Source organism: Vombatus ursinus, unplaced genomic scaffold, assembly GCF_900497805.2.
Source record: "Vombatus ursinus unplaced genomic scaffold, bare-nosed wombat genome assembly UNPS02014811.1, whole genome shotgun sequence".
Taxonomy (NCBI): domain Eukaryota; kingdom Metazoa; phylum Chordata; class Mammalia; order Diprotodontia; family Vombatidae; genus Vombatus; species Vombatus ursinus.
Genome location: NW_020954589.1, coordinates 9,274,985 through 9,286,754, shown reverse-complemented (window position 1 = coordinate 9,286,754; position 11,770 = coordinate 9,274,985). Strand labels below are relative to the sequence as shown.

Here is an 11,770-nt window from a genome sequence, read left to right as displayed (position 1 = left end):
CCTGGAGTCAGGAAGACCTGAGTTCAAATGTGGCCTCAGACACTTAATAGCTATGTGACCCTAGGCAAGTCACTTAACCTTGTTTGCCTCACTTTCCTCGATTCTAAAATGAGCTGAAGAAGGAAATGGCAAAACATTCCAGCATCTTTGCCAAGAAAACCCCAAATGGGGTCAGGAAGAGTTGGACATGACTGAAAAAACTGAAAAACAACAAAGTCTTTGAGGAGGGCTGACTTCAGAGAGTATAACTGCACCCTTCCATATCGCATCCTGAGGGACCCTAGGCTGGGGGACATTATAGAGTTATCCCAGGGCAGAAACTGCCATGGGCTTAGGACCCTAGGAAGCCAAACTTCTAGTGAACAGAGTAACAAATCTGAAGTCAAGAAGACCTGAGTTCAAATCTAGCCCTGGACACTTAGGAATTGTCACCTGGTACAAATCAGTTAACCTCCCTCAACCTCAGTTTCTTTACCTGTAAAACAGAGATAATAATTGCACACACCTCCCAGGGTAGTTGTAAGGATAAAATGAAATAATATTTGTAAATAGCTCTGCAAACCTTAAAGTGCTACGTAAATGCTAGCTATTATGATTGTTATTATTAAACAAGGGGCAGTTTGGAGGTAGGCTGGAAAGAAATTGGGCAGTAGTCATCCAAAATACTGACTGGATTCTGTCTCTCATATCTTTTTGTCTATAAAGAGAGGCTGACATAATAAGTTTGAAACAAGGGCGTATGCTAGCCAAGAGGAGTTTCTTAGCCCAGGAACCAAGGCAGCAAGGGAAGAGGATGAGTATGGGGGAAGGGGAGACGTGGCTGAACTGCTGGAGGTCACGTGGGATAAGGATAAGTGGAAGGAGACAGAGAGAATCCCCAAACTAATTGCCTTGCTACAAATTGGAAGTAGGCACTTTCCCCCACCCCTCACCAGGTAATAGAGAAAAGCCTCCAGGTTTTCATTATTTCCCCCGCCACCCCCCCCCCCAAGCATCAGGCTTTCCCTTTGCTACCCAGGAAGATATTTAAACAAGGGGTGTTCACAGAATCACAGAAGAATCACAGGATCTCAGCTGGAGGCTACCTCAGAGATCACAGTCCAACCCCCTTATTTTGCTGATAAGGAAACTGGTGTTCAGAGGGGGAAATGACTCACACATTGAGTTATTTCCAGAAAAGCCAGAACTAACAACTCACATTTCCATAACACTTTCAGATTTGCAAAGAGTTTTTCTCACACTAGCACTTTTAGGTAAGTAGGGTTACATTTGGGGGCTTTTGGGTTTTAGCTGTTTTTTCTTTTTTTTTTTTGTTTCTTATACAGACTTAAGATTTAATTGGCATTCTTAAATGAAAATATCCCCTCTACCAATGCAGGTCAGCAACCATCCTCCAATTTAGGGTTTTAGAAAGCTGCCTGAGGTACTGAGAGGTGAGCATCACACAGTGAGTATGTGTCAGGGGTGGGACTAGAACCCAGATCTCCCAGATTCTGAGGCTGCCTAATCTCTGCCCCCTACCTCCCAACCCCCTATCTTTTTTTTTTAAGACAATTGGGGCTAAGTGACTTGACCAGGGTCACACAGCCAGTAAGTGTCAAGTGTTTGGTCTGAGGATTTGAACTCAGGTGCTCCTGACTTCAGGGCCAGTGCTCTATCCACTGTGCTACCTAGCTGCCCCACATCCCCCTATCTTTACACTGGCTATCCCCTGTGCCTGGAATGCTCTCCCTCCTAAAAGCCTGACTTCCTTGAAGATTTAGCTAACATGCCACTTTCTATTAGAGACCTTTCCTGGTTTCCCCAAACACTTGTATTTTCTCTTCTAAAGCTATCTTCCAACAACTCTGTGTGTTCCTTGTATGTACCTATTTATTTGCATGTTGTCTTCTATTAGAATGTAAGCTCCTGGAAGGCAGGGACTATTTTGTATTTCTTCGTATCTCCTGCACTTAGCAGGGTGCCTGGCACATAGTAAGGGCTGAATGATTGTTGATTGATTATGTCTGTTGATTGATTATGCCAAACTGTTATTATTATCTCCATTTGACAAATGAGGACATTAGACAGAAAGAGAGGGAGTGACCTGTCCAAGGGCACACAGTAAGTGGCAAGGCTAGGATTCAAATCCAGGTTTCTTTATTCTTAAGTCCAGCATTCTCTCTGTCAATGCCATGAATCATGGGGCTTTGCTTGACCTACTTTGGGGGCTGAATCTAGAACCAGAGAATCTCAGCATGTGTGAATTCTTTTGAGAAGGGGCCTTACTGGTCATTTAGAAGACCCCATTCCTGAAAGGAATTCCTGCCTTAACATCCCGAGAAGTGGTCATCCAGTCTCTCTGTTTGTGATCTGGAAACCAGAACCTTGTCCTAACTAGCATCTAACAGGAGCTTCAGAAATGTTTGTTGACTGATTTGTCATCCCATTCCTTGAGCCTTCCTTCATGTGGCTCTGTGCTCCCATTTCTCTTTGATAATAATAAAAGCTGGGGCAGCTAGATGGCACAGTGGATAGAGCACCATCCCTAGAGTCAGGAGGACCCGAGTTCAAATTTGGTCTTAGACCAGACACTTGACATTTTTCCCTGTGTGACTCTGGGCAAGTCACTTAATTCCAATTGCCTCACAAATAATAATAATAATAAAAACTCACATTTATATAGTGTCTACTATGTGGCAGGCACTGTGCTAAGCACTTTTACAATTATCTCATTTGATCCTCACAACAACCCTGGGAGGTAGGTGTTATTATTATCCCCATTTTATAGGTGAGGAAACTGAGGCAATTAGAGATGAAGTGACTTGCCCAGGGTCAAAGGGCTAGTAAATATTTGAGGCCAGATTTGAACTCAGGTCTTCCTGACTTCAGGCCAGGTGCTCTATCCACTGTGTCACCTAGCTGCCCGGCCACAAAGGTCCTACCTCAAAGGTGAGTTTGTTCTTCTCCTCATTGGCAAAGGGCACAGCCTCACTGACTACATTGTTGAGATAGTCTTCCACAAACTCCATGGTGTTGGCAAACTTATTCTTCTTATCATCCCGGGAGTCATTGAGGTTGGAGTCGTAGCTAGAACAGGGTGGGAAGATGGGGTTGATTGGAAAGAGTAGAGAGAAAGGAAGGCAGGTAAGGGAATCAAGCCCCTTCCTTCTCCCTGGGTACTAGGAGCCCCCACCTCAATCTAGAAGCCCCCACCTCAATCTAGAAGCCCTTACCCCAATCTAGAAGCCCCCACCCCAATCTAGAAGCCCCCCATCTCAATCTAGAAGCCCCCACCTCAATCTAGAAGGGTACCCATTCTTCACCCTCTGGCCCCACTTCCTTATTTCCTGCCCCCCCTTATGGTCACTTTGGCTGTCATGGACCCAGGCCTCACTCCTTGATGGTGATGGCTGTGGGGATCTCTGTCCAGAGGCGGGCGAACTTGACCGGGGTGACAGGCTCCTGGGGGTCTCGGTCCACATGCACATGCAGCATGAGATGACAAAAGGAGGCACGTAGGTCAAAGGGCAGCATCTCGTCCGCCATACACAGGAAGATCAGATCCACACCCAGCTGTTGGGAGATCTCATGGATAGCCAGATACTGACGATCCAGGCACATGCGGGCAAACAGCTTCAGCTGGTATCTGTGGCAGGGAAGGGAAAGAGAAGGATGACAGGGGCAGAGGGGGTGAGAAGAAGTAGTGACGAATCACAAAACCTCAAAATTGGAATGGACCTCAGAGTCTGTACTCAAGAAGAGATCTTCTCTGTCAATCAGTAACAAACATTTATTTTGTTTTGGTTTTTTTGCTAGGCAATGGGGTTAAGTGACTTGCCCAGGGTCACACAGCTAGTAAGTGTCAAGTGTCTAAGGCCAAATTTGAACTCAGGTCCTCCTCACTTCAGGGCCAGTGCTCTATCCACTGCACCACCTAGCTGTCCCACAAACATTTATTAAGCACCTACTATGTGCCAGGCACTCTGCTAAAGGCTAGTAATACAAAGGCAAAATCAACAGTTCCTGCCCTCAAAGAGCTTACATTCTAATCAAGGAGGCAATATGTATATACAAGCATATACAAAGTAAACACAAGGTAATTTAGAGAAAAAGGCATTAGCAGTTAAGGGGATTAGGAAAGGCTTCATATAGAAGCTGGTATTTGAGCTGAAGGAAACAAGAGATTCTATAAGATGGAAGTGAGAAGGTAGTCCCTTCCAGGCATGGGAGACAGACAGTGCAAAGGCATTGTTGGGAGATAGCACATTGGGGGTATAAGGAACAGCAAGAAGACCAGCTCACCAAAACAGTAAGGTGTGTGAAAAAGAGTAATAGAATATGATTAATAAGGCCAGAAAGGTAGATTGGGGTTAAGTTGGGAAGAGTTTTCCATGCCAAACACAGCAGCCTATATCTGATCCTAAAGGCAATACAGAGCCACTGGAGTTTACTGAGCAGGTGAGTGACATGATCAAATCGATGCTTTTTTTTTTGGTTAGGCAATGGGGTTAAGTAACTTGCCAGGGTCACACAGCTAGTAAGTATTATGTGTCTGAGGCCGGATTTGAACTCAGGTCCTCCTGAATCCAGGGCTGGTGCTCTATCCACTGAGCCACCCACCTGCCCCCCCCCCCTTTTTTAAAGGAAGGTCATTAGCAGCTGGGTAGATGATGACTTGGAATAGGAAGAGACTTGAGGCTTTACAACATCTCTGGCAAGTGGTCATCCAGTCTCTGTTCAAAGACTTCCAGATAAGGGGAACCCACTAAGTCCCAAGGAAAAGACATGCTACCTTTGGACAGCTCTAATTGTTTTTTTGGTTTTTTTTCCGCCTTTTCAGGCCAAAACCTGCCTCTTTGAAGCTTCTACCCATGCTCCTATTTCATAGGATTAAGCAGAATAAGCCCTACCCCTCTCCACATGGAACCCTTCAGATACTTGAATACAGTTTAAGAAGGGGCAACAAGTGGGTGGGGGCAGAACAGGGTAAAGGTCAAAGGGGGAGGAAGAAGGAAACTATGGCTGTGTCTGCCCAGGGTGAGTCAAAGCAATGCTGTTCAGGCTGCAGTGGGAGGGATCCAGATTAGACCAGGAATCAGCATCTTACAGGGCTTACGTGCTGAGTCTTCCTTTATTCACTCTCCCAAGCCAAGGGAAGGTGAGCCAGGTGGGGGGGAGGGGAAGCAGCTCAGCCACGAGGCAGTTACACTCCAAGACCAGACGAGCTGAGACTTCAGCAGGGATTCCCTGGCGATCAGCCCGGTGAAAGGATGGGGCACAGAGCCATGACAGTGGGGAGAGGAAGCCAAGAGACGGAGATGGGAGGAGACCGCATCATGCTTCACCATCTCCACATTTATACTGGGGACTGGCCCAGCCTGGCCCTCTCCAAACTTGCAGGCCACCTTTGGCGGTGTAGCAGGAGTTGCCAACCCCTGATCTAGACAGCTTGGTGGTGGCATGGGTAGAGTACTGGACTTGGAGTCAGGAAAACCTGAGTTGGAATCGTGCCTCAGACCTTTACTAATTGTGTGACCCTGGGCAGGTCACTTAACCTCTATCTGCCTCAGCTTCCTCATCTATACAATGGGAAATAGTAATAACAACATTTTTCCTTCTATGGTTGTTGTGAAAATCAAGTAAGAAATACATGTAACGTACTTAGCAAACCTTAAAGCACAATGTTATTATTATTATTATTATCATCATCATCATCATCATTAGTGATGATGATGATGATAATGATAATAATAAAACACAGTTATGGGACTTCCACCTATAAGAGGGAGAGATCCATTCTGAGTATTTTCTATTACAGAGTCATCTAAACAAAAAGGTAAGTAGCTCGCTCTGCTCCCCCCACAGAGGAGGCAGAGGTGAGGAGGGAGGGCATTCCGTCGTGGGGAGGGGCCAGGAAGCCAATAGAAAGGCACAGAGATTGTCGAGCTGGATGGGCTCCATGGAGCTCCCTACCTGTAGTAGCTGAGCACGTTCTCATCGTGGGCGTTGCCTGCCCGGGCCTCCTGGGCCAGCTGCCGAATGCTCTTCTCATGGTGTTCGTTATTCTTGTCACTCCAAGTTAGCCAGACTTCCTCCTCTGAGTATTCAATGCTCAAGTACTCATGGGACTGAGACATTTCCTTCACTGGTCGCAGCCTGTGGGGAAAACACCCAGTCAGGTTGAGCCCCAGCTTGAGAGCCCCTTTCTTCCAGAACCCTAGGGTTCTAACCCAAGTTACTTCTCATCCTGAGGAAATCAGAGACTCTGAGAACTGGGAGAACCCCTGGAGATCACAAATTCTACCCAGGGGTATGCTGGAGCCAGCTCAGATGGGTTTGAGAGAAACCAATTGTTTTAATTTTCAGAGTGAGCATTTACACCTCAGAAACCAAACATTACAAATTGATTTACTGTTCTGTTTATTGTCTATAAGTAACAGAGCGATGGAAAAATTTGTTAATAATGTAGATTAAATTTAAAAGTGTAGCAGAGCATTCCTTTTTTGGGGAAAAGGAAATTTGTTGTTAAACGTTTACCAGCACACCCCTGAAGTTAGAAGACATTCTGTCTAACATCTTCATTTTTGTATATCATTAGAATCACAGAAGAGAGCTAGAAAAGACCTTAGAGGCCATTGAGTTCAACTCCAATATTTTATAGATGAGGAAACTGAGGCCCATAGAGGTTTAAGTGACTTGCCAGGGTCATATAGCTATTAAGTATAAAAAGCAGGATTTGAATCTAGATCCTTTAACTCCAAATCCCGAGTTTTTTCTACCGTACCATGGGTAACATTCCTTCTGGCAAAGTTTGGACAGTTTGCCTTTCAAGGGGATCTGAGTCAATAAAGCCCCTAAGAGTTATATCTTTATCAACATGGGTCCCCTCACAAGGCAACCCATCTAAGTTTTGCCAGAAAGAATGCTACATATCTTATTCTTCCTTTATATTCCCCACCCTGTGCTCATTACATACTATAGACATTCAATATATACATTTAAGCTGAGAGTGGGGTGGGCAGCTGGGATGGGGAAGAAAATATGCAACAGCTTCAACATGAACTCCTAGACAAAGCCCCAGGTTCTCTGGTCGGGGAAACGAGAAATGATTGGGATCAAGATGAGGGATCTTAGTATGCTAGGAGTGAGACGATCCTGGTTTAGACCCAAGGAGTAGGAGAGGACCAGGCAGGGCCTTGCTAATGAGGGAGAAGGAAAGGAGGAAAGAGAAGTAAATGGGGAGAAGACCCAGTCCTCACTCTGTCTTGATGAGAATGTCGCTGTTCTTGGGGTCCAGGACACATTTGCAGATGAGCTCCTGGGTAACAGGGATGGCAATGTGGTTGGACACACACAGGTCAGAGAGATAGTCCAGGAACCTGAAGAGATGAGCAAAGAAGGAGTCATTTTGTGGTGATTTCCTGGGCTTATTAGGGTGTCCATCAATGAGGAATGACTCTATAAATTATGGTATAGGAATGTAAAGGAATATTGTTGTTTTGTAAGAACTGATAAAAGGGTCAGTTTCAAGAAACCTGGAAAAATATATATGAACTGATTCAGAGAAAAGTGAGCAGAACCAAGGAAACAATTTATATAGTATATAACAACATTATAAAGACAATTTTTCAAAGACTTAAAGAACTCTGATCAATGCAATAATCAACCATAATTCCAGAGGACTGATGAAGAAGCATGCCACTTACCTCCTTCCAGAGAAGTAGTGGATTCAAGGTGCCAAATAAAGCATGTATTTTTGGACATGGACCAATGCAGGAAGTCATTTTGCTTAACTATGCATAGTTATGTTAGGGTAACTAGGTGGCACAACAGATAGCTGGGAAGCCTGGAGTCAGGAAGACCCGAGTTCATATCCAACCTTAGACACTTACCAATTCACTCCCATTGTGACCTTGGGCAAGTTACTTAACCTCTAAATGCCTCAATTTCCTCCTTTATAAAATGGGGATAATAATAGCATCTGCCTCCCAGAGTTGTTGTGAGGATCAAATGAGATAATATTTTTAAAGTGCTTAGCATAGTGCCTGGCACATAGTACATGCTCTATAAATGTTAGCAATTATTATTAAAAGTGTTTGAGTTTTCTTTTTTAATGGTGGGGCCCCAGTGGGAAGGAAAGAAAATGTTCTATTAATTGAAAAAATTAAATTTAAAGCCACCAAGTTGTTCTTTCTCAATAGACCATTTCAATTCTTCCCCAGAGGATCTCCTACATGCCCCTACCACCACTACCTTGAAGCCTTTCCTGATAACTCTAATTAATAGTCTCATCCCCAATTTACTTTGTTTTACTTTGTATATATTAAATATTTACTTATTACGTATGTGTGTGTATACATATATATGTAGAATGTAAGCTCCTTGAGGGCAGAGACTGTTAATAACAATAATAGCTAGCATTTATTTAGAACTTTAAGGTTTACTAAGCACTTTACAAATATTTTATACTTACAATAACACTGGGAAGTAGGTGTATTTCATTATCCCCTTTTGACAGACAAGAAAACCGAGGGAGATAAGTTAAGTGACTTGTCCAGGGTCATACAACTAATTGTCTAAGGCAGAATGTGAACCCAAGTCTTCTCAATTCCAAGTCTTGTACCGTATCTACTGTGCAACCTAGCTACCTACTAGGCTAATTAGCTACCTGATAGGCACCTAATAAATGCTTCCCTGATTGACTGACTGTGGAGAGAGGCCAAAGTTGAAAGACTGTTGTGTTGGAAGAGGCCTCAGAAGTAAAAGAGTCTGCTTCCTACCCAAATCATGAATCCTAACTACAATACCCCCAACAAGTAGCCATTGGTTCCATTGTCAAAGACCTCTAGCTACAGTCAAATTACTCTCACTCACAGCAGCCTATTCCACAATTTGATGGCTCTAATCAGGGGTCAGAAGTGGGACTCTTGGGTTGTCATATAATCTCCCCCACAACTTGCTGCCCAGTTGATTCACTGAGTTTGACTCAAGAATCACTTCACCCTTTCTTCAAGTAATTTTAATGAGAGTCACCAACAAGAAAGGAATGGGAAATGAGGCAAATGAGAGGGAGATGTGAAGGACTGAAAATGAGTAGAGGGTCATATGATCATGGTCATGGCTTAACAGGAAGACAGAAGTCAAATGGGGGAGTAGAAAAATGAGGGATGGAGTACACAGGCATAGAGAGTGAGAGATGAATGAGTACAAGAAGAGGGCGATGATAAATGGAGGTTATGTTGAGGGTGAATGGTGGTGAGTAGGGTGGTGAGTGAGTGATGAATTAAAAGTAAGATGGTAAGATAAGGGGATGACTGGAGAAGGAAATGAATGGAAGGTAATGTGATGAGTTGGAAGCAAATGAAGGGTAAGAGGGATGAGATGAAGGTAACTGGAGAATAGAGAGTGGAGAAAAGTACAAGGGAGTTAGAGATAGAATGAAGGGATAGATATTAAAGTGCAGGATAAGCAGATAAGTTGGGAATTAACAGAATGTAGGGGAATAAGGAGAAAGTGAATAGAGAATGAATGGGAAGTAAGCAGGAGATGGAGGGTGAATAGGGATGAGTTAACTTAAGTGTGAATGGAGAAGAGAAGATGAAAAGGGAGAGAGTAGGGAAAAGGGGATAAGTAGGGGTGAGTAGAAGGCAAGAAAATAAGTTAAGAATAAAAGAAGAAATAGAGATGGAGTGAATGGAAAAGTAGAGGGATGACTGCACTGTTATAGGGGGATATCAGACATACAAGCAAGGGACATATGAGGGAAAGGGAGCAGTCCCCTGACCTGGGTTCCCGATTCTTGCGCACAAGGCTCACAAATGTCTCCACTTCTGTCTTAGTAATGTGCTTCTCCAGGAGTTTCCGGTTGTTGTGCAACAAGGCAGTGATGGTATCCTCAGCAAGGATGTCATAGCCAATCTGCGACTGCATCATCCCAAACTGCTTGGCTATATGCTCCTGGAAAGGATGGAGTTGGGGACAGATCAAAAAGAGCCCAACACCATGTTCCCTGGTTCTGCCCCACAATCCTCCCTTCTCCCCAGACTCTCAAGGGCCTGGCTGGGCAGATGGGTGGGAAAGGGACAGAAGAGAGACCAAAGACTTAACAGGGCTTAATCTATGGGAAAGAGATAGCCTCCCCAGACTCTGGCCTTGAAAGTCAAACAGAAGAGTTTGAACTTTACTAGGGAGGCAACAGAAAGCTATTGAAGAAGTAGAGCGATAGTGGAAAGAACATTGGCTCCGGAGTTCGACAGAACCAGGGTTTAAATCCCACTGCTGACAATTAACTACCTTTGTGACCTTGAGTAAATCACACTTCAACGGGTCTCAATTTCCTTATCTGTAAAATGAGGAGGTTGGACCAAATGGCGTTTGAGGTCCCTTCCAACTCTTCAAGATCTACAATCCCATAAGATTTTTGAGCAGAAGGATGATAGGATCAGAAGTACACATAGAGGAAGATTATCCCAGCAGTTCATGAAAGCTGGATACAAGAGGGAAGAAGATGGAAAACCTGAAAGAAGCAATAGTGTAGACAAGCAGCAACAAAGGTGTAAACTAGGGTAAGGCCAATGGTGATAGAGGGGAGATGAAGGAGAGGGTATAGAGGTGGCACTGATTAGACTTGGGATATAAGAGGTGAGGGGAGAGGGAAGGATTGAAAATAAATATGGCAGATCCAGTGAATTGTTGTCCCAATGATACAATCGGTTTAGAAGGAAAGATTATCAGCTCAGTCAGAGAGCTGGCAAGCTTTCCTGTTGGCCCAAGTGTCCCAATGCCTCATGGCCCCTGCCAGGGAGCAGCAGATGCAGAGAGGGGACAGGTGAAACGGGGTCAAAGAGAAAAGAGCAAGCCCACCTGGTTCTTGCGGTAGTCCTCCTGGGAATGCCTCAGGACACGGTAGCAGAGACGGAACATATGTTGGTAGGGGGCATTCTTCTGGTCAGATAACTCCTCCAGCCTTACCAGTGGACCTTCACCACCCTTGTCCCGGAATGGGGCCTTCAGGATTCCAAAGATCTAGGGGCCCAGATGACAGAAAAAGAAGAAAGTGAAGCCCCAAATCCTAATCTTAACCCCTAAACAACCCTAGGTCCTACCGTCATCCTACTCTTCAGCCTACCCTGAATTTTAAACCTTATCTTAAAACTCTTCCCCCTCGTTTTTTTGTTCTGAACTTAATAAATATCAAATTAGACAGGCATTTCCATACATGTATTAGAAATGAAAAAGAGGATTGTATATGAAACTGTAGATCTCTATTATGTACAGCTTGATTTCCTTTTTAAAGATATAATAAATTTAAGTTATAGTTTTCAAAGCTGTCCTGTTTGTGCTTCTTTCTGAACTTGTCTTCTCTGCATTAAAAAAAAATGCCTTAATGATCTTTTTTCTTCCCTTTTTTCCCTTCTTATTACCCACACCCTATTCTCCCTCACCCTTCCACCCACTACCATAAGAATGAGAGAGAGAGAAAGGAAGGAAGGAAGAAAAAGGAAGAAAGGAAGAGAAAGAAAGAAAAAAGATAGAGAAAGAAAGAGAGGAAGGAAGGAAGGAAGGAATCCCCAACTGATAAATGGTCAAAGGATATGAACAGACAGTTCTCAGATGAAGAAATTAAAGCCATCTCTAGTCATATGAAAAAATGCTCTAAATCACTATTGATTAGAGAAATGCAAATCAAAACAACTCTGAGGTACCATATCACACCTATCAGATTGGCCAACATGACAAAACAGGAAAATGATAAATGTTTGAGAAGATGTAGGAAAACTGCAACAAA

General features: G+C 43.9%; 1 protein-coding gene across 2 annotated transcripts in view; it reads right to left on the bottom strand.

Annotated features, from left to right (window-relative positions):
• The window catches only part of ITPR3 (inositol 1,4,5-trisphosphate receptor type 3), a 127,957-nt gene that overhangs the window by 52,292 nt on the left and 63,895 nt on the right, over positions 1 to 11,770 (bottom strand). For both annotated transcript variants that reach the window (XM_027876434.1, XM_027876435.1), the window contains 6 exons: positions 10,846 to 11,007; positions 9,767 to 9,939; positions 7,242 to 7,361; positions 5,956 to 6,138; positions 3,377 to 3,628; positions 2,925 to 3,069 (listed from right to left, as the gene is read on the bottom strand). In XM_027876434.1, coding sequence (XP_027732235.1) covers positions 2,925 to 3,069; positions 3,377 to 3,628; positions 5,956 to 6,138; positions 7,242 to 7,361; positions 9,767 to 9,939; positions 10,846 to 11,007 — 1,035 coding nt within the window. The remainder of the gene's footprint in view (positions 1 to 2,924; positions 3,070 to 3,376; positions 3,629 to 5,955; positions 6,139 to 7,241; positions 7,362 to 9,766; positions 9,940 to 10,845; positions 11,008 to 11,770) is intronic.